General features: G+C 37.9%; 1 protein-coding gene across 1 annotated transcript; it reads left to right on the forward strand.

Moving 5' to 3' along the window:
* The first annotated feature begins 1,215 nt into the window (after positions 1 to 1,215).
* On the forward strand, positions 1,216 to 19,418 carry LOC106951832 (probable palmitoyltransferase ZDHHC14). Its single transcript, XM_015039560.1, has 4 exons — positions 1,216 to 1,759; positions 2,313 to 2,611; positions 17,793 to 17,953; positions 19,396 to 19,418. The coding sequence occupies exons 2-4, from the start codon at positions 2,376 to 2,378 to the stop codon at positions 19,401 to 19,403; spliced, it is 405 nt and encodes a 134-aa protein (XP_014895046.1). The 5' UTR covers positions 1,216 to 1,759; positions 2,313 to 2,375; the 3' UTR covers positions 19,404 to 19,418.
* The last annotated feature ends 957 nt before the right edge of the window (positions 19,419 to 20,375 follow it).

Below are 20,375 nucleotides of genomic sequence, written 5' to 3' on the forward strand. Positions count from 1 at the left end.
GAAACGAATATTCCAGTACTGTTTGAGGTGCTCTTATGATAGACAGTCATGTGAAAAAATTAGGACACCTGATGAAATATTCAGAGAATTGATTGTATTTTGATGTCTCACCTGTTTCTTCTAAATTATATCTGGAAAGAAATCATTTAATGTAGGCCAAGCACCAAAAAGTGACCTTGTTTTACTCATTAAAAAGATATTGATATAAACGTACATTTTATCTGATGTTATGCAAAAGGTTAAAATACTCTACCCTCTATTAGCAAATATTACCGCCTCAGGTTGAAATAACGTCGGTGAGATTCTCCTTTTAGACATTTATTCCAAAAGATTAAAATTTGGCTTGCATGCATTCTGTCAAACTTTAAACTTAGAGGCACACCTCCCATAAATGTTAAACATGTGCAGTTTCTTTCTGATCGCACAGGCATACACTTTCATATCAATAGCAGCTGGACTACACTGCAGGCTATAATTTCTCCATATGACTATAGTTCCAAGAAACAAATCTGAATTGGTTAAAATGGGTATAAGAAACTTAAAGCATCTGAGGAAAATACAATTAATTTAAAACCTAGTTTAGCAGCAATGTAAAAAGTTGCTTTTGGTTGGAAGCGGTGAGCAATAGCAGCTCAGGAAGGAGGTGGAGAAAATCAATATTTTCACATAGTATCTGTCTCACAACTTACTGTCTTGACATGGTGACAATTTTAACAAATATGTAAAAAACATATTTTTTTATAAATGCTACATACTACAGGTTTAATTATTTGCTATTTTAAATAAGCAAAAAAAATTACTATAAAAACACGGTTGTTCTCTATCACTTGACAGAAATAGATTACTGTATACGTGTTTAAAAACTTAAACACGTATACAGTAACTTACATGTGTGTTTTGTAAAATAAACATGTTTCCACCACACTTTGCTATCGCAAGGAGTAACCAAACTGAAATGCGAAGTTGGCCTTACAAGTCATAACTGGGGGTAACTGAAGTTGATCCCACTCAAACTACTAGAGAAGGCATCCCATTTTTTTTATTTTTCCAACTGTACAACTGTAGCTTCGGGTTTGGGTTTTAAAAAAAATATAGGAACTTGATCTTCAGCTTTTGCAGCGGAGGATCCCCCGACTCTTTTAGTGGACCCTCTAGTGGTCTCCGCACCCCGTTTTGGGAAACCCTTAATCGGCGCTTCCTGTCTCTGCACCTTCATGACTTCAGCCCCGGCTGAAGGGGGAGGAGCAGGCGGCGGAGCAGGCGGCGGAGGCTCTTCTCTGCTCCCATGTTGATGTTTGTTTGCTAGGGTGGCATTGCCGTGTGTGGACGGGGATTGACGGAGGGTTGTCGAGTGGCCTGGCAAGACGCTTTATTGAGGAAAGCTGCAACTTTGCCCCTACCCCTCCGAATACGAGGCTGAATAATGAAGATTTAAGATAATGTCTCATCGATTATTACTATGAACCGCTTTGCCATATGGCTGTATGATCATGTTTGACTCGCCTCTCTTGACTGACGGCCAGTCCGGGATTTTGGATCTCGTCTGAGGGCGCTTTCTCTGGATTTTCCTTCCCCGTTAAAAAAAAAAAAAAAAAACGAAGTTCCCCCTCGGCGACGAGACCCTTTCCAACTCATTTGTTCATCTCTAAACTTCCAAAAATGGTCTTCTTCGCTTTGGCTCGAAACAAACCGGGATAACGACGGGAGAAGCTCCGCGACAACACCCCTACCAAGGACGGCCAGTGTTACTTTCCCCCCGGTAAGGCAGCGCTTCAGCGGGCAGACCAGACCAAAGCAGCCGGGATGCGACGCCTCGCTGCCTGTTTGTGATTCATGGTTGACAGCGCCGCTGAAAGCTAGATTTAAACCTTCTTCTTCCTTGCTCACTTTCAGCGGGAAACACTAATGCCAAATAGTTAATTCAAAGCTTTTCGCTATATTTGAACGAACATGGTGCTAACATTTGAATGCACAGGCTTATATCAACTTAAATGTATCTCCTCAACTTGTTAGCCACGCTAGCCTGTTAGCGACACTTTATTTATTTAGTTAGATGAAACTAGCAATGTTCCTTGCTTGCAAAGGCAATATAAACTTTAATTAGAGCTTTTAAGACTTGCTTGTTAGGTTTGCCTTTATTGTATTTACAAAAAAATGATTACATTTAATGACATGTGGCGAACTGAAAACTACAATCGAAACGTTAAGGTTAGCAGAGGTATTTTTTTTAATAACAGGAAGTGCTGTGCTCTCAAACTTTACTTCTATACCACCTTACAAGTTGAGCTAAGCTGAACCTCTCTTCTCCGCAGAGGCTGTCCTGGCGCTGGATTTTTTCAACTCCTTATTTTTTATTTTTATTTTTGCTGTAATTGATGCATCTTGGGGAGTCCATGAGAGAGTGCGAGTACAGTCAAATCAGCACTCGCAGCTCCACGCCAATGGAGACCCCCTACAAGAAAAGGACCCCAAAGAGGAAGAAATGGGAGACCTTCCCAGGTCGGAATAAATTTTACTGTGATGGGAGGATTATGATGGCCAAACAGACGGGGGTTTTCTACCTCACCCTGGTCCTCATCCTTGTAACCTGTGGACTGTTTTTCACCTTTGAGTAAGTATTGTCTGCTCACATCTGGTGCTTGGTTGTGCAAGATGACAGTGTGGATTAGGGATTTCATCTCAAAGGCTCAGATGCCAGAAGAGGAAGTTGTACACAAATCATTGCATGGGTCTGGAGTGAGCATGTTTTCCTTTAGGGAGATGTCAGTATAAACTGGTTGGAGATTAAAGTATCTTGTATGCCTTTTGTGCAAGAGGATTTCATAAGAGCTGCATGTGGAAACTGCAACCAATATGTTAATATTTCAGTGCCTACAACCCAAAGTGCCATTTTCTCCCCCAGTCCAGCTGAAGCAAACTCATTTAGAGCAATTTCCTGATTTTTTTTATTTATTTATTTATTTATTTTTTTGGTTAATATCTACTCTATAAAATGTGTTGACATCTTTAAAGAACCACCATTTTCATTTTTTATTTTAAGGTTTTAAAATGAAGAAAAACACAAAACCTTTTCTACTGTGGGATGTTTGTCAGACAAAATCAAATAGTTTCTAACCTAATGACAAGAAAATAATCTAAAATAATATTTCTGTAACTTCTCTTCTGTTGTGGAAGTATTTCTAAAATCTTCATGAAGTTTAGTGCCATTGTGGAAGGTCCAAAAAGGCACTTGGGGCTCCAGAGCCAAAGGCAAGATCTAAAAATGTTGGCCTATGTTGTTGCAGTTCATCATGGAAAAGTGGAACAAAATGAAATTTGAAACAAACAAACAAAAAAAAACACATTCTGGCCATTGCTGACAGATTTATTGTACTTCATATCCTCTGCAATTATAAAAATTATGCAACTGTTTTCCTCTTAAATTAACATACAGTTGTCAAGTTTGTCTAAACTAACTGAAAATAAGTTTTTCTATTCCTACTTGTACTATTCCTCTGAATCAATTAATCGGAGGTGCCTAAACGCTTGCTCCCGGAAAGCGTCACCTATTTCCACAAAGCTCCTCCTTGGATCAGCCCAACGCTCGTAAGAACGGTTGTAATGAGAAGTATTATTAATTATAACGTGCTGAGTGTCTGAAAGAGTTGGAGCTTTTTAAAGGGACATAGACTAAATTTCAAGTTGTGCTTGATATGTACAGCATTTTAATAACGGAAAGTAATATAGTTACTTAATTGTGCTATAATGTGCCTAAAAAGTACAGAATACAGCCCCTTTAAGTGTCTATAGTAGGCCACAAAGCGTTGAGAGAGTGCAGTTACTTATCAGCGGTTAGACATTTGCTCAGGTGCTATCTCAAGATTTTGTCCGTGACTAAGATCAAAAATTTTAATTCACTTATTTATGAAGCTCTTCTAAAACCAAAGTCCTGTACAGGGGAAAAGGAAAATATGATATAATTTTTTCTTTTTCTGATGCATCTCTATGCCGTAATAAATGCTCAGAAAGCTGATCTATCTGTATTGGTGCTACATGGGTTCAGTTAATTACATTCCCAGCGTCATTAAAAGAGCATTGTTCCTCTTTTACACTTAAAACAATTGTTAATAAACGTACAGTGTGTCCCTCTACATGCTCCTCTCGCCCCAGATGTCCTCATCTTTCCACTGAGTGGACTGCATAAAGCAGTATGTGTATAAAGGCTGATGTGCTGCCATCGCTGGAGAGTCTGACAAGCGAGTGTGCATTCTTTCTCCGGTCGTTAGCCCATCAGTCTGTCATCTATCATGTCAGAAACCCCTTTCTATAGTAGATAAGAGTCCTGCTCTGTCATGAGAATTGTTGTGGAGTTGGTCGGTGTTTTCATCACGGCAAAGTGCTTCACAGCCAGAGGATGTTTTATGGGGGAAAATGTGCTGTGGTCGAAGCCTCCTGCACCCTGTCTGCACAGGAAAGACAGCCTATACTACATTACACTATATTTGTACCTGACCTCCAATTTTTTTTTTTAGATTTATTTCTGAAATTCTACTGCTCTGAAACCATGTGAGTAAATTAGGTGCCCCCATTCATGATTTTGTTTTTTTTTTGTTTTTTAATTCGGACTTCGCCAAGCATGAACTTTAAATTTAAACTTTTTTCGATGCATGTGTAGGGATGTAGTTTTGCAAAAGGTTTGTATCACAATTCTTTTGTACAAATAAATTGGTGTATTATCATTGATGATGTTATTGTGCCAAAAGTGGAACCAATTGTATCACTTTGTACAACTGAGTATTATTAGTTTAAAAACTCCTTAAATGTCATCAGGACACACCAGTGTCCTCGTCTACCCATTGAATTGCATGCTGCAGTTTTGAGAGTGATAGTTAAAGGGTTAATTTAGTCCAAATAAATAAAGTGTGTAACAAGTTTGCATATAAATCACATGGTTAAATATTATCTTACTTGACGTTTTTGTTCCTGGCAGAGCGGGTGGAGGCCATTGATGGAGTCCATATTTTTTTTTTTTTTTAGATCATCCACTGCATATAGATTGAACCTCCATTACACTTTTTTACAAGCCGTGGAAAGCAAAAACAACTTTGATTTCATTATCCGTCCACGGAACGCCTGGCTGGCTAAGGATATGGTCTATACTTGGAATCTGATCAGAATTATGTTGCTTTAAGAAAAGAGCTACGTGGAATAATCTCATTAGTGATTTGTTAAGCATAGCAGCTTGCAGTGCTGTTAAAATGGGTTAGTCAGCTAAAAAATGAAGAAGAGAAGAATTTGTTCTTAGCAGAATTCTGAACTTATAGATCAATAAATTGCAAGACATTGAAAATTCAATCTTCTATGAGTCAATTTACACATTTTTCTTTGGTACTTTCTATACAGAGAACATTAATGTGTATTGTTGTTTTCTGGTAGAGCTGCGGTAAACAATAGACTGTAATCAACATTACAATATAAATTTTTGGAAACGCAATGAATTGCTTGAATGCAGTTTTTTATTCAATTCCTTGATACTTTAGTTTTATTGTCAAGGAACCGAGGAAAAGACAGAAATGAACCTGTCGGTTATAATTGATATCCTCAATTCAGGATTTAGCGATAGTATTAATACGTGCTTTTTTTTTTTTTTTTAATGTTTTACAGCTCTGCAGTTTAGAGAGATGATTTGTTTTAATAGATAAAACACAAACCAAACTGCTGTAGGTACAGTATATGTATGCCCTTTGAAATTCATTTCTGCCTATCTGTGTTGTATGGCTTGTGTTTAAAGTCTCCCAGCCTCAATCCTGTACATCCATCTACAGTGACCCCTGGACCACTTCAGCTTTCAGTGCATTGTCACTTTAGCATAGATGCGAACATAACCCATGACCAAAGGGCAGCCTGCTACAGCACCGCAAGATCTGAGACTAAACTACCCTGAACATGAAACGCCTAAGAAAAAAAAAAAGGGGGAGATGGACTTTGTGGAGCTTTTTATGTAAACCTGGAAGTTACTCTGCATCTACATGTAGGATGTCAGATGCTTCCTGATGATACCTCTCCTGCTGCTTCCACAGATGGCTTCATTTCCTACAGTGTGAGCAGGACTCTTCATTCTATCTTATGTATGTTGTGACTACACAGGGACATTTTACAGGAACACCATAAAACAACGTTTCAGCTAAGCATTGCCCCGTGCCCCAAGGCTGGCTGAGTCCTCCTGACTTTCCCACCCCTCTCCCATCAGCTGAAGGGAGACATTCATCAGACAGGGCGATGGTCAGCAGACCCGCACATTGGCTTATGTTGTCATTAACAGTAATGTGTTTCGATTAGTTGTGTATACCTAAGCTCATTCACTAGTTGTCAGCATAGTGGATTGCAGCTACTCATTCACTTTGCAGAGCTTTCTTCTTTTGCACAATATTTCCCATCACGCTGCCGGATCATATTCTGCAGAAACAAATCTTAGGGATGAGGCCATTTGCAGTCTTTCTTTATACTTGTTTTCTTTCCTTCTGTCTGAGGGGTGCTCAGCCATGCACAATAAACCGGCCTGTTTATTATTCTGTTTCTGGTCCCCCCCAGATGCCTATGTGCCTTGTTGTTTCACATGTTGCTTTCTGTCCCATATGTGTCATAAAAGTTCACTGAGGCCAATGTCTGAAGAACAGTTTGAGCATTTTTCCAGGTTGGAAAAGCTGAACGTTTGATCACTAGTTGTAATTTATTGAGTAAAAACATGTTGGGTGTGAAGCTTTTTTTTTTTCTGGTGATAAATCTTTATGCTGGCTTGGACTTTTGATATGGGGTTCAGAGTTAATGTCTCAAAAAATTAGATTCCTCTGATTATTTCCCTCTTTAAGGTAAAGACTCCAGTTCCATCAGGGCTGCAGACAGAAGTTGCTGTTCATGGAAATATTAGATATTGTCACAGGAAATGTACTTGTCCTCAACAGTGGATTCATACTTCTTTATGAACAGGGATCATTTCATATACAAGCTTTGTTGAAAATTACTACCAGAGTATTTTTTCACATCGGTATTAAGCAATCTCCAGATGTGATAAGACTGAAAGAGTAAGAGTAATTGCACAGGATATGAAGCCACTAATCTACTTCATGGATATTCGCCACCAGATCTGGGTTTGCAATGATTATTTTTTCTCCTTGTGCAAGAATGTTTTCAGCTTGGTTTGCAAATTCACACCATCCTTGTGAATGATCTCGGTATTTTGCTTTTGCTGACTCAACAACGTTACTCCTATAATTGTGGCTTTTTCTTTATTTTTCCAATGTGAAAAGCCACCTTATGAATCTCACTAATTGGACTGGGATTGTGGAGCCTTCCTTATTATTGGTGCCTAACAGTTTGTCTTTCATCTCGGCTGGAGATGAGGAGGAAAATTGGAAAGCTAAAGGGACATGACTGTTGGGGAGAGACTCTGATCCCTCCCGCCGCCAGTTTCTGACACAGAACCCACAAAAAAGGATAATTTCAATGCTTTTGAGAGCCGCAGTGCTTCATAGATCAGGGTTTTCAAATTGACATTTTGTTCTTAAAATAGGTCTGTTTTAGAGTCCAAACAGAACAAAATGACGCTATCAAAGGACATAGGAAGTGCTTCAAATAATCTGTGTAGTATTATCATATGTTCAGTTAGGAAAGTGTTTTTTCCTTATCAGTGTTATATCTGAAAGGGTGTTGATTTGAGGCAAATAAGGAGAGTAGAGCCATGAAATGCCCCTTTACCATCTTACAAAATTGGAAACCAACTCGAGTATAGTTTGTTTTCACTGTTAGCAGGACATGCAGACAGTAAAACCCATCTAGGTACAGGTTTTGTGTTAAAATATTCAAGTACAAGCTTATTTTTCAAATTTAAGCCTGAATGAGTAAGAAAAGCTGGAAAATGTGTTTGAACCTAGTGGTGAGTGTAGTGCTATAACATTTTTTTTTTTATCATGCAATGCTGCAGGAGTTTCGCAACTGATCCTTTTCTAATTTTTATGTGTTTTTTTAACACTACTAACTTGTTGGAACTTGTCTTTTGTATTCTGAATTTCTAAACATCTCTGTTCTCTGACGGTATTTACTTGCCATTTTGGTGTGTGCATTTGTTTCTTGCAAACATTTTGTCATAAATCCAGCCTATAAACTTCCTTTTTGTACAGTGTTTCTTGTTGATTGGCTTGGCAATCCAACATTCATATTCATGAATTGAGCAGCAAATATGATTTAGGCTCTGGCAGCTGTACTCTGGATAAATAAAATTTTTCTCTGTCTGGGACTTGAATAAAAAAAAACTGCACATTTAACATCAGAAGATGGCAACGTCGACATTAACAATTTCAACGTTCAAAAGAGGATCCAGAGCACGTTTAAATCTGTGCATGACTCCAAAAGATTAAAAGAATTGCAGCTTGTGTTTTGTTTTGACACTGTCTACACTTGCTTTTCAGTCGCATAATTTATTGAGATTTTGTTTGAAGTTTAATGGAAGCAGAAAAATGACAAAGCAAGACGGATATGGATTAGTCTTTCAAAACTCTTTGCGTATGAACTGGAGACAGAAATACAACACATCTCTGTGATTCACTTTTTTTTCTACTAGGGTAAATACAGGGTCGCATAACTTTGAACAGACTTCCCAAATTTGCATGTTTCTCTGCATTATGTACGTGCCAACCCAATATATAATTTTTTTCTTAAGAGTTGGTGTGGCATTATTTTTTTTCACCTCAGTGCTGAGAGTTTGTTGAAAATATCAGGGTTTTTAATGCACACGATCCTTTATCTGGTAACAAAGGTAATCATTCAGCTGTCACCATCTGTCAGCTGTCACCCATTAAGGACCCATTAGCGAACATGTAGGCATCTTGGAGGTGACAGTTAAGGGGTTAAACAGAGTTAAATGCTTTGCATGCGAAATGGTAAACAAGTTCTTAAACAAGAACCATGAAACTGATTAACTTTGCTTTAAATATACTTGTCTGTCTATGTGGGCTTGTCCTGCCTCCAACAATCTGTGACCAGTCCAAATACACACTGACTGATGAAGCTTTGCCAGTGGATGATTTTTCCTCTCAACATGAGGAAAACTATGCTACCTCAACATGAGAATTATCAAAGAGCCTTATTTGTTCATAATTTGGTGCAGTCCAGATAACTCGGTGAAGTATCTGCTGTGAAAGACAGATTGCAGATTTATAACAGAAGCTGCTAAGGTTTCAGAATATTTTTCATATTCTGCCCCCATCATATTGGTGTTGTTACCTGCTAAAAGAAACTTCCACCCAGTTTGGTTCACTTTTCTCTGAGCACTGGAAAAATAATGTCTCTTGAGCTATTTTGTTAAGATATGTAAAAACCAGTTAAACGGTTGAGTCTTTGTTCATTTTTTACTCTGCTGGTTGTTGCAGAACACTAACACTTTTTTTTCCCTACCTTATAGCTTTCTTCCCTTTCTATGTTCAAAACTTTAGGAATGTCTTTGTAAGACTTTGCAGGCCAGTAAATGTCAATGATTTCAGCAAATATCAATTCTTGACCGTGTTGCTTTTGAGATCTTTTGTCCTATTTCATTTCATGTTAGATGTACTCTGTTCAAGAGGTTTCTTCATTTTACAGGTCTGGCAGTTGTTAGATTTGGATTTTCTAATGAAACTGAACTCAAGCAGTAGGGTAATTACAGGTAAATAATTATTGAACAAATGGGATAATCTTTTTTCTTTGTCAGGCCAGGTTGCTATGGATAGTTGTCTTTTGCCTTAGTAAATAAAGTCATAATTTGAAAACAGTTTGAGGTTATTTTTATCTGATATTCAAGAACAAAGCAGAAAATTAAATCTGCAATTCGGGAATCGCTGTTTTCACGGTACATTCCATAAACATCTGTGCAGCTACATGGTACAGAAATGCTTTAAAGTTTACATTTGGTGTTGTGTACATTTGTACGGCTTTTTTTTTAATGCCCCCGGTAAACACTGCAGCCGCTTATTTATAGAGCCTGTTGGGAACTGAACATTGTTTAAGACTGCTGTCTGACAGACTTCATTCAGGAAGAAATGCATCCTCATGGTGTGCAAGAAAAGGTGCAGAAATCAGTCGTCTGTGTGACAGATTCATAAAAAAAGCCTGGCTTTATTAGTAGTTTTTAGGGTATCCTGTTTTTTTTAACTGCATTATAGCAAAAAGGGTGACAACTGCATAAAACATTTACAAAAATGTCACTGCAAGTCAGCTTTTTTTTTTTGCTCCCCTTCAACCTAATTTATGGGAAGCTGTCTATTCTGCTTTTCATCTGCCTGACAGATGCAGAGTTACAGCGATCCTGTTATAATTCCCATCAGGTACATGTATTAAAAAGGCTAAAATAAGCAGCGCTTTGATGAGCATTAACTTACATCAAACTCTTAACAGAACCAATTAGCTTTGGGCAACAGTGTTCTTGAAATATGGATGGAGTACTTAATTTTTTTTCCCCATGTGTTTGACAGGTTTGCTCTTGTGGCTAATCCATGCAGCTGAAATGTTTTGGAGGCTGTTGAAGCTAAAACTGCCCACATTTCACATTTGCCCAGTAACTCTCTCAACCAAACAAATAGGCTCTGCCTTCAGTTTTGATTAAGAGGGTTGTTAAAAACGCTTTAAAGTACTTTCAGGTGTAGCTCCTTTGAAACATGCCCCAAAGTGCATGAAAGAAAATCTGTTTAATGAACCCAACGCATTGTATGAATACAATTACTCTCAAGATGCCTTTGCAAACATGCACTTAAAAAAAAAGGAAAAATTTGTGCTTTTTCTTGTCCTCGACATTGTTGGCTGTTTGTAGAAAATCCCTGAAAGAATGGGTGGAAAAAAGGTTTGCTGCATGGGTGATCAAGAAATAAGTCATTTTTTGAGTGTTGTCAGGCAAATGGTTGCGAAACAGACTTTGTCCACATAACTCAAACAGTCACACCCATTGCCAGGCATAAGGAAACAAAAAACATTCCTCTCACACCAGTACAGTGCCACTCCAAATCTTGTCTCACTGCCTTTTGCTTTTTCAGATGGGTGGTTGAATGTGCTGGGAAAAAAAAACAAGTTGATGTTCTTTTGAGTGAGTTATCAAACTTGAAACTTTAAAAGTTAGACTTGCAGATGTAGGTTATTGTAGAATAATGTAATATAAGCATACTTCTTTTTCTGATACTCCAATGCCACGACCAGTTCCACCGGCCTCTCCCTTTTTTGTGTGTGTGCATTGCGTGATTTCTTTCTCCGGCTTGCTTCAAGTCTTTAATCAGTCCTGCACTCTCTGTTTGTCAACCCCCCCCTCCAAGCTACATCCAGTCCCTTCTTCCAGGGGTGATTGAGTGCAAGGCCGAGGCTGAATGGTTACACCTCAAGAATTTGTAAGTCTCTGGAAAACATGAGTGACACATGTTTCACAGTACACCATTGGCATCTGTCTGAAATCTGGATGAAAATCTCCAGAGACTGTGGAGGAGTTTGGGTACAAACAAAAAATGCAATTGTTTGTAAAAGCTTGTCATGTTCTCTTGTTTTGCAGACAAATGAGGTGGCCTATGGCTATGAGGAGATTGATATTCTGCCCTTGTCTGCTATCAAACCCAATCAAAATGTTATAAAAGCCCAAACAGACAAAGCCTTTGTTGTCGTATAACACGGATGATTAATGATACTGTAACCCGAAAGGCCAGAGAGGTATTTTAACACGGCATTAAACATATTTGAAGTTCCTTTGAGTGTTAATGTTGACATTTCTTATCCGGCAATCACCCTAAAAACTGACTGCAGATTCAGATAGCAGCTGTTAACTTTGCATGACAAACATTTTGTTTTTCACAGATCAGTGCATCGCTGTTCTTAGAGTTACCATAAGAAAAAAAGAGGTCTGTTAATCTCGGAGGACATTGTGAGGACAAGCTGGGAACAGTGCAGAGTGAAGCAAGTTTTACTTGATTAAATAAAGCTCAGGCAAAGGTCCTCAATGATTAACTCCCAGCTGAGTCTTGTCTAGCTTGATGACATTATATTTGAGTCATGATTGTTTACATTGTAAGCACATTCAATGATAACTTGTTTAACGAGTTGGAAAGCAAAAACATATGACTTTGTGAGATTTTACTGAAGTGAAGCATTACTTTTGCTCTTCAGACTTGGCAAAGTCTACCATATTTTAACTTGTTCCATTTGGCAATTGAGTTTTGTGGTCCTGTTGCTGCACCCTAACTTTTATCTCTTACTTATTGCTTTTTCCATTAGGGAGATGAAAACACTTGGAAAAGGGCTCAAGTTTATTCTTCATTCAACGTTACCCTAAAGATGCAGCAATGAGATCTTTTTTTTTGTTTTGTTTTGTTTCTTAAACACTGGTCAAATATTTCAAAATGTATTTGAAAATACTTCTATATTTCCAATCTCCAGTGCAGTGAAGGGTCATGTGGGTTAGCGACCACAGCCATGCATGAATAGCTGAAACTCACGAACAACCACTTTTAAAAATGCTGATGGCTGCCTAGTTTAATAGGCTACCACAGAAGCTAACATCCACAAATTTGTATTCCTGAATTGGGTGCTTTGCAAAATCTTGCCAATAACATGTCAAGTATAATTACACCTATTTCATGTTCCCAAGCTGGATTTTTTTTTTAATTAATTTATTTATTTATTTATTTAAAACTTTATATGTCCTCTACAACAAATCAAAAAAATTTGGAGTCATGTTCCTCATAAAAAATAAAAAATAACTAAATACTCAACACTGAATAAGTGGGTGTCCATTGTATATTCTGCAGGAATAGCTGAAAGTTTCCCAGTGACAATATATGACCTTTCCTTGTCTACATCCACAATAGTATTATGTTTCCATTACAAAACAATATAATGAGTACTCTGTGGTGAAAAACGGCTGTCTTTTGCATATCATACCAAAATACATTTTTAACTGTCGCTGTCCTGAATATATTTTTTCCACTTAAATGGACCAACTTTCAGATGTAGCTGCTATAATAATGTGGGATTGCACAAGGGATTGGCAATGACGTCAGTATCAGTCGATGTTGGTCATACCGATATTGGTCTGATAAATACGACTGAGCTAATATTACTAACCAATATTTATTTCCATTTTGGTATTTGCTCCTGGTCATGTGGTATTTTTTCATGTGACTGACAGTGACGCAGTCAGCACAGAATTGTGGGGAGTTTAGCTGAATCAGAAAAGCAGTAGTGAAGTCAGCAATATCGACCACAACAACAACAACATTAATATCAGATATCATTGTTGGCACAAATTTTCATATCTGTGCGTCCCTAATACTGATTTCTCCTTCACCTGATGTATCGGTGATGAGACTGTGACCATTAAAGATGCAGCTTTTCTGCAACCCTGACTTAGTGCAAAAAGCTTCTCAACTCTTAGGTTTGTCCTTTTTTAGTCTTCACTTCAGCCTCTGTCTGTATTCATTGGTTTTGGCCTTATTAGATGTCCTCCTTGTTTCTTCACTAAAATATTTTGTTTCTTTCAACAAGACAGACTAATAAAATTGGTTGAAGTGGCTGTTTCCAGGGTAACCATAACCGCTTTTGAAACTTACCATGTCTGACATTGCATGCCGTCCGTCTCTATGGCAACGATGCCTCCAAAGTCTCTGTAAATATAAGAAGTGGATTGGAAGCAAATAAAAACGACAATGTGACTTTGTTCATTTCTGCTCTCTTGAAGTCTTGTCAGGAACGGGAGCTGCCGAAGTAGCTGCTCCTCGACAGATGAAGACGAATGTTGGAGATGTTTCATTTGAGGGGGCTTGATTGGGCATGTTTTTGTATACCTGCAGCGCATATACATATAGATTCACCTGTTTTAGATTCACAGGAGGTGTGGGGTTAATGGATATGTCCTTTCTCCCAGGTGGGTTTGGTGTTTAATCTGTGTCAAATGTCGCCTTATTCCACACTTGATCACGTTTTCATGATGTTACTGATATCCGACTCGTTGAGACGTCGCTCTTAAAGTACAGATGCTGTTGCTTGTAGCGTATTTTTTTCCCCCCCACTTTCTTTTAAATCATCTGTATGTCAGTGGATAGGTTTTGAAGTATGACAGGATTTTTACCTTACAGGAGGTTGAACACCACATCTTTTCAACAAAGTATATATATTAATTGTAGTTCCAATGCTGGATTCAGTAAATTTCTTGCCAAATCATTACTTTTATCTATGATCTATGTTGTCTTTAAAAAGCTGTCCCTTCCATGTGTGGAGTTACTTTCAAAATATGTTTTTTTTTTTTGTTTTGTTTTTTTGTGCTGTAATTGCTGATTACTGGCAGTTAAAAAAAGCTGTAGATTTTACCCTTCACTAATGTCCTATTTAAGATTTTAAAATTCAGAAGTTATATTAGGGAATTATTGGGGAGGACTTTGTGGTAAGGTAAGGTGAGGTGTATTAATATTTGAAACACTAACTAAAACATGTCTAAATTTAGAAAACCAATGTTTAGCCAACCACTTTTTGTGGGTAACTTCTTCTGCTTTATTGCTTTATTTTGTTTTATCAAGGTTAGTGCCTTGTTCAGCAGGGAACCAATAGTAACTGGCTGAAAAAATATACAGATTTTGTAACTGAAGTTTTCTTTTGCAACAGATACTTCTGAATTTAATGATGGTTTACACAGAACAGAGTTTTGCAAAGTAGTCTGCTGTTTGTTTCTTCACCTTTTAATATGCAATACCATGATGCAAAATTAACCATGGTAAATGGCAGCCGGCTAATTAGAAAAACAAGCGTAAGGTACAGTTCCTACTTTTAACTAGGTGCTGCTTCTAGTAATGTTTAATTGTCACCACTTAATTTCATTGCGTGTGTAAAGACTAACCCCAAAGTGTCCAACTGAAGTTTTTATGTTCATCATTTTTTGGATTATTAGATTTCCCATTTTCGTCATTGTTCAGACTCTTTGGTGGGGAGGAGTGTTTTCCGAGGAACTGTACAAACTGGTGATTCCTGTAATTCCCATGTAAGCAGTGTTGTAGCCACTGAATCTCTTGTGAAACTTGTTCCTAAGAACAGGATCCTGCCATCTTGACTTACAAGTAAATCCTGCTTTTCACATTGAGACAGTCTCGAAGTGGACTGGGCCCTCTCTACCTTTGGTATCTAAACCCAACAGCAAAATCACAAACGCAAAGGCAATCAGGAAAAACACACAGCTTCTGACACAGTCCACCTTATTTCTACAATCCGTTGTGCTTTGTAAATAATTATGTTCATAACTTCTGGACCAACATGTGAACAAATGGTATTTCACAGAGCAAATGCTAATGAAAACATCAGGAAACTAAGCAAAGCTTGGCCTTCATTTCTTAAAAATTGCAAGGGCCACCTGGATAAATTGCCACTGATTATCAATGCTAGCTTAATTAGCTGCTTTGTACGCTATTCCTACTGATGGGATAAGCTTTGAACAACCTAAAAAGTTCTGAATCGTTATGTACTCGGTTATAAAGCTGGTAAAGTTTTGTTGAAGGAAGTCGGGCACAACCTTGTCTGACTCCAGGCTGATATGGAGCTCAGTTAGACTCTGAACAATACAGCTACACTGTCAAAGTAAATAAAAATATAACTTAGTTTCTTAGTTTGATGAAGTGTCTTCTGTTTACCTGTCGTAGTTTTTGTGTTTGCGTTTCTGATTAGATTTAGAGACATGTTTATTTTTATCCTCCTTGTAATCAAGGTAAACTGAATCACGGCGTATTGCAGGAGTAATTCAAACTCACTTTTAATGTACGCTTGTTGAAGCTGCTAAATTTGAGCTTCTGTTGATATTTAAGCGGAGTTTCAGACAGCTGGATAAATGCCAGAACTTTGCAGGAAAATATGTGGGATTATTACAACAGACGAATGAATATACATTTTAGCTAAAACTTTAAAACCATTACTTAAGAAGAAGGCTTTCTACATTATGTTTAGCTATGTTATATGTACTGCAAGCTAGTTATTTAAGTAGTAGTTGCTTTTATAATTGTTGTTGCACTCATCGCTGATCTGCATTGGCCATTTTGCTGATTACGCTTTGATCTTTTTCAGATCAGATTTTCAGATGGTTTTTCGCGAGGAGTTGCCACAACCTCCCACAGTGTTTGGCTTTTCATCTACTGTGGCCTGAGATGATGTTGTAACGCAGACATGTGAGGACTCGGTTAATGATGCTGCCAAACAGATTTGGGATCAGTGGATCAGCAGCTTTTGTTTTTACAAACATAATGTTATGCCATAAATCAGTACAGATGATATCTGTGCTTATATTTTGGCTTTACTCCTGTTAAAAATAAGTTTGAAAAAGTTTGTTTACATCCTCTGACGGAAAATGGAAAGAAAAGTGAATATTTGCTTGCATTTCCGGCCTTTCTACACTTTTAACTGCAAGTAGCCACAGTTTGCCAGGTTATCACATTTAATACCTTTTTATTTAATTTTTTTTTGTCTACACAAATAACTGTGGGTTGTAAATCTTAATGTTTAAAGCCATTTCATCAGAAGTTATGAGGCACTCGTACATCTCAAAATAGGGAGCAATGTCTGGTTTCAGTATCTTGATTTAAAAAAAAATCATGATGCCAAACCACCAAATCAGATGTGGAGGCTGTTTGAGCAAATGCAACCAATAGCTTAGAAATGACACAAAAAATGGCCATTTCTTTTTTTAAACTTAAAACAATGTTTTTGCTGAACTGTGTTGCCCTGCCTGCTTCCCCCTGCTGATGTCCCAGACATTTTTTTCCTCTTAGTTCAATGTCACTTAATTTGTAGAGAGCAGCTGGATTGCCTCTTTCCACTCAGGTTTCTACAGGTCAATGTTCATAGAGATGTTAGGATTATATTTTCAGTTTTTTTTTTTTTTTTACTTCTCTAAACACATTTTGCTGACCAGCTTCACATTTAGGTGTGATTCATTCTCTTCCATATTTAACTGGCTTGGAAAACAGGTTAAGTGTTGCAATACTTTTGTATTCAGTGTGGTTGCATGTTTGCGTTGTGGCTGTACGGTATGCTGCAAGTTTAGATGGTCCACTTAGTAATTAATCTCTGCAGAACTTGATGAACCAGTATTGGGACAGTTCGTTCCTTAGGTGGAGGGTGTTGACGCCTGTCTTTAGCAATCATTAGCAGTCAGCACAGGAAACCTAAATATTCTTTTGCCAGTTTCATCAGAATAAATGTTCAATGTTTTTGAGAAAAATATGTGATATATTTGTGTTGTATCCATTAGAAACCTGTAATGCATCATGGGAAAAAGACAGCATCAGTTTAATAAAATACCAGAAACTTGTAAACCTAGGCCCATCCCTGTGGTACTTAATGTGATTTGTGCCCTAACCAGCTGCAGTGTATTTAAAAAAAAGTCATAACTTTTTAACTTTTCTGTGTTTTGGGAGATCTTTTATGTGATGGATGAACATAGGGTGGAACATAATTGTGAAAGTACAGGAAAAATAAATCAAAATTCAACAGTTTGTCCATGTTTCCTTGTACTGTTTATATATATATATATAATAACCACTCAGTTTTGTAGTTATTTTCCTTTAGTTGTTGAGCAAGAATGTTACTTTCCTTAACCCAAATACCTTCCTCAGTAATTTCCAAGTGTTGTCTTTTGTGCTAATGTTGAAATGGGGGTACATGAAGTTTTGATGTGCTGGAACATAAAACTTCAACTTTTAGCTTTTCTTTTAGTCTATCAGAATTCTGCTTATGCTCTGTTGCTGCTCTTTCTTCATCATCTGCTTTTATTTCACCAGTTGTCCGTTCCTGGCACAGCAGCTGACCCCCATCATTCCAGTCCTAGGAGGAGCTCTGTTTTTGTTTGTACTGGGGACTCTATTGAGAACCAGCTTCAGTGACCCCGGCGTCCTGCCTAGGGCCACCCCTGACGAGGCAGCGGATTTGGAGAGACAAATAGGTAAGAGATTTCATGTCCATCTTATATATATATATATATATATATATATATATATATATATATATATATATATATATATATATATATATATATATATATCTGCATTTTGGGGTTTCTCTCCTTGTGTTTTTTTTTATTGCTTTTGTGCCAGTATATAGTGCCACAAATGTATTGAGGTCCAACATACTTACTCCAAAGTGCTGAAATAAGCTCTCAATGAAAGTTGTGACATTTTGTTCCAAGAGAAGCATCTGCCTACCAAACTCTACTCCAGAGAGTAGAGTTTGAACCAGAGAGCAACACTTTGCTCTCTGTGCAAAGTGTTGCGTGACTGGTCAGAAGTTTGTTGTCGTGTTTTACACCGAAATGTGCTCGGACAGCAATGTTGATATTTCCATTCGACTATTCTGCTTCCACCATCTTGCAGCAGGAGACACTAATTTTTTTTTTTTTTGAGGAACATTCGTCAGACGTGATGAGAAATTATGTACATTTGTATGGTTCCTCACCAACAACCTCCTAGAAAAACAAGACTAGCAAATGGCTAATGACTCTTGGATGGAAACTGTAACATTGTTTTCCACGGAGGAGGCTGTGTGTAGAAAGTGCGATGCTCTCTCTGTGACTGCTACATAAAAACAAAACCAAGGATTGCAGGGAAGCAGGGAGAACCCTGGTGAGTAAGGACATTTACTGAAGCAGGAGGGGTGTCCCCCAGGTGGTCTGTATGAAAGGTGTGTGCGAAAACAAACAGTTTGCAACCGTGTGACTGTGTGTCGACTGTTCGGCATCAGATGAAGGATGTGGGATCCTTTAGTGATTCTCCTTTGTATGTTCTTTTGTGCATGTCCTGTTTACACAGCTCCCATCCGTCTCATCTCCCCTATCTGAGAAAATGTTCCATGCGTAGCTGGATTCAGCTTTTGTGTGGGTGTTTACTGCCTCCCTGACACATTAACAGGAGGAGGTGTCTTTAGTAAATCTGCACAGCCAAAGAAATAGGGGCTTCAATTGACTTTAAAGGTTCTCTTTGTCTTTGCTGGGATGAATTATTGGTACTGCACTGAACTCTGATCTTTTTATTTAAAAAAAAAAGCTTCTCCAAATACCCCTTTCCGATGGATTACTTGGTCATAAATTGTCATTTGATAAATACCTTATCTAATATATGTTGGCACAAGTAAAACTATTGGTGAATTAGGAAGCACTAATGTTGAACTAACTGAATTAACAGAAGTTAAGAGGATTTTCAGAAAAATTCAATACTTAATTTTAGTAAATTTGTTCAGTCTGGAAAACAAATCCCATATTAGGAAACAATTCATAACATGGAATAATCTTCCTTGTGCAATTATTAATCCCTTTAAAATGTGTTCAGCTGTAGGATTGTTCCTGAAGTTGAGCTTAATTTCTAAGAACATCGTTCTGTTCTCTTGTCCTAGAAGGGTGACATGACATGGAGGCCCATCACTTAGTCACAGGAAACTAGATCGGATGAGGGCCCGTATTTACTTTACCACCTTGCACAGTAAGCAGGAAGGGAAAAGGGGTAATAAAAATCTTCATAGCTCATTATGGGAGAACTGAAGCAAAGAACAGCATCTTGGGGGTCACCAAGTGTCCATAACAACCATTAGACAGTGTGTACGTGCCAGTTGTGTGGGAGTGATACAAGGAAAACAAAAATCCTTTTCTGTTCAATCATCACAAATATGAAAATGATGAGTTTGATAAAGATCACTGGGACTTGAGCTGAGACTGCAGATTTTCCACAAACACTCCAGGTGGGTGTGACGGGAAACAAAGAATGAGTAGTTGGAAACTTCTTTGATGGACCGGTTCCTAACTTTGGACTGCATGACATCAGACTATTTGAAATAGCTCAAGGTTTTAAAGAAGAACAAACGCTGCCATTGGGTCGTCACCGGGTCTTACCACAGGTTAATGATCCATAACAAATGACCAAATTTACTCAGAATGGTTAACCAGGCACAAATTCAACCTTTTTCCTTGGCCGTTGAACTAAACCGTGTAAGACAGGATTGGATGATCTAGAGATCAATCTTATGAAATGTTGCAGGAAAAGACAAAGCAGTGACCAGATCAGGAAACAATTTATTTTCCTACTAGTCACACACAATAAAAAATCACAGTGCTAAATGTACTGCTTTATAAATGGACAGAAGCAGATGATAATAATGATGGCTCATCTCAAATGGATGTTGCCTTGGCTTGAGGTGATGTCAGGAAGATTTGAGGGTCAGAAAAAGGACAGTGTGTAAAGCACAAAGGGATGTCATCCTTAGAGGTTAGTCTCTTGGCTGTTAAAGATAGTAAATATCCTTTTAATGATTAGCTGCGGGAAAATTCCTTCACAGTAAGTTAACAAGAGGGTCGGCATTTGTTGTCAGTACAAGCAAGA

The sequence above is a fragment of the Poecilia latipinna genome, unplaced genomic scaffold (assembly GCF_001443285.1).
Source record: "Poecilia latipinna isolate Pla-1442-1.1 unplaced genomic scaffold, P_latipinna-1.0 Scaffold28, whole genome shotgun sequence".
In the NCBI taxonomy this organism is placed as follows: Eukaryota; Metazoa; Chordata; class Actinopteri; order Cyprinodontiformes; family Poeciliidae; genus Poecilia; species Poecilia latipinna.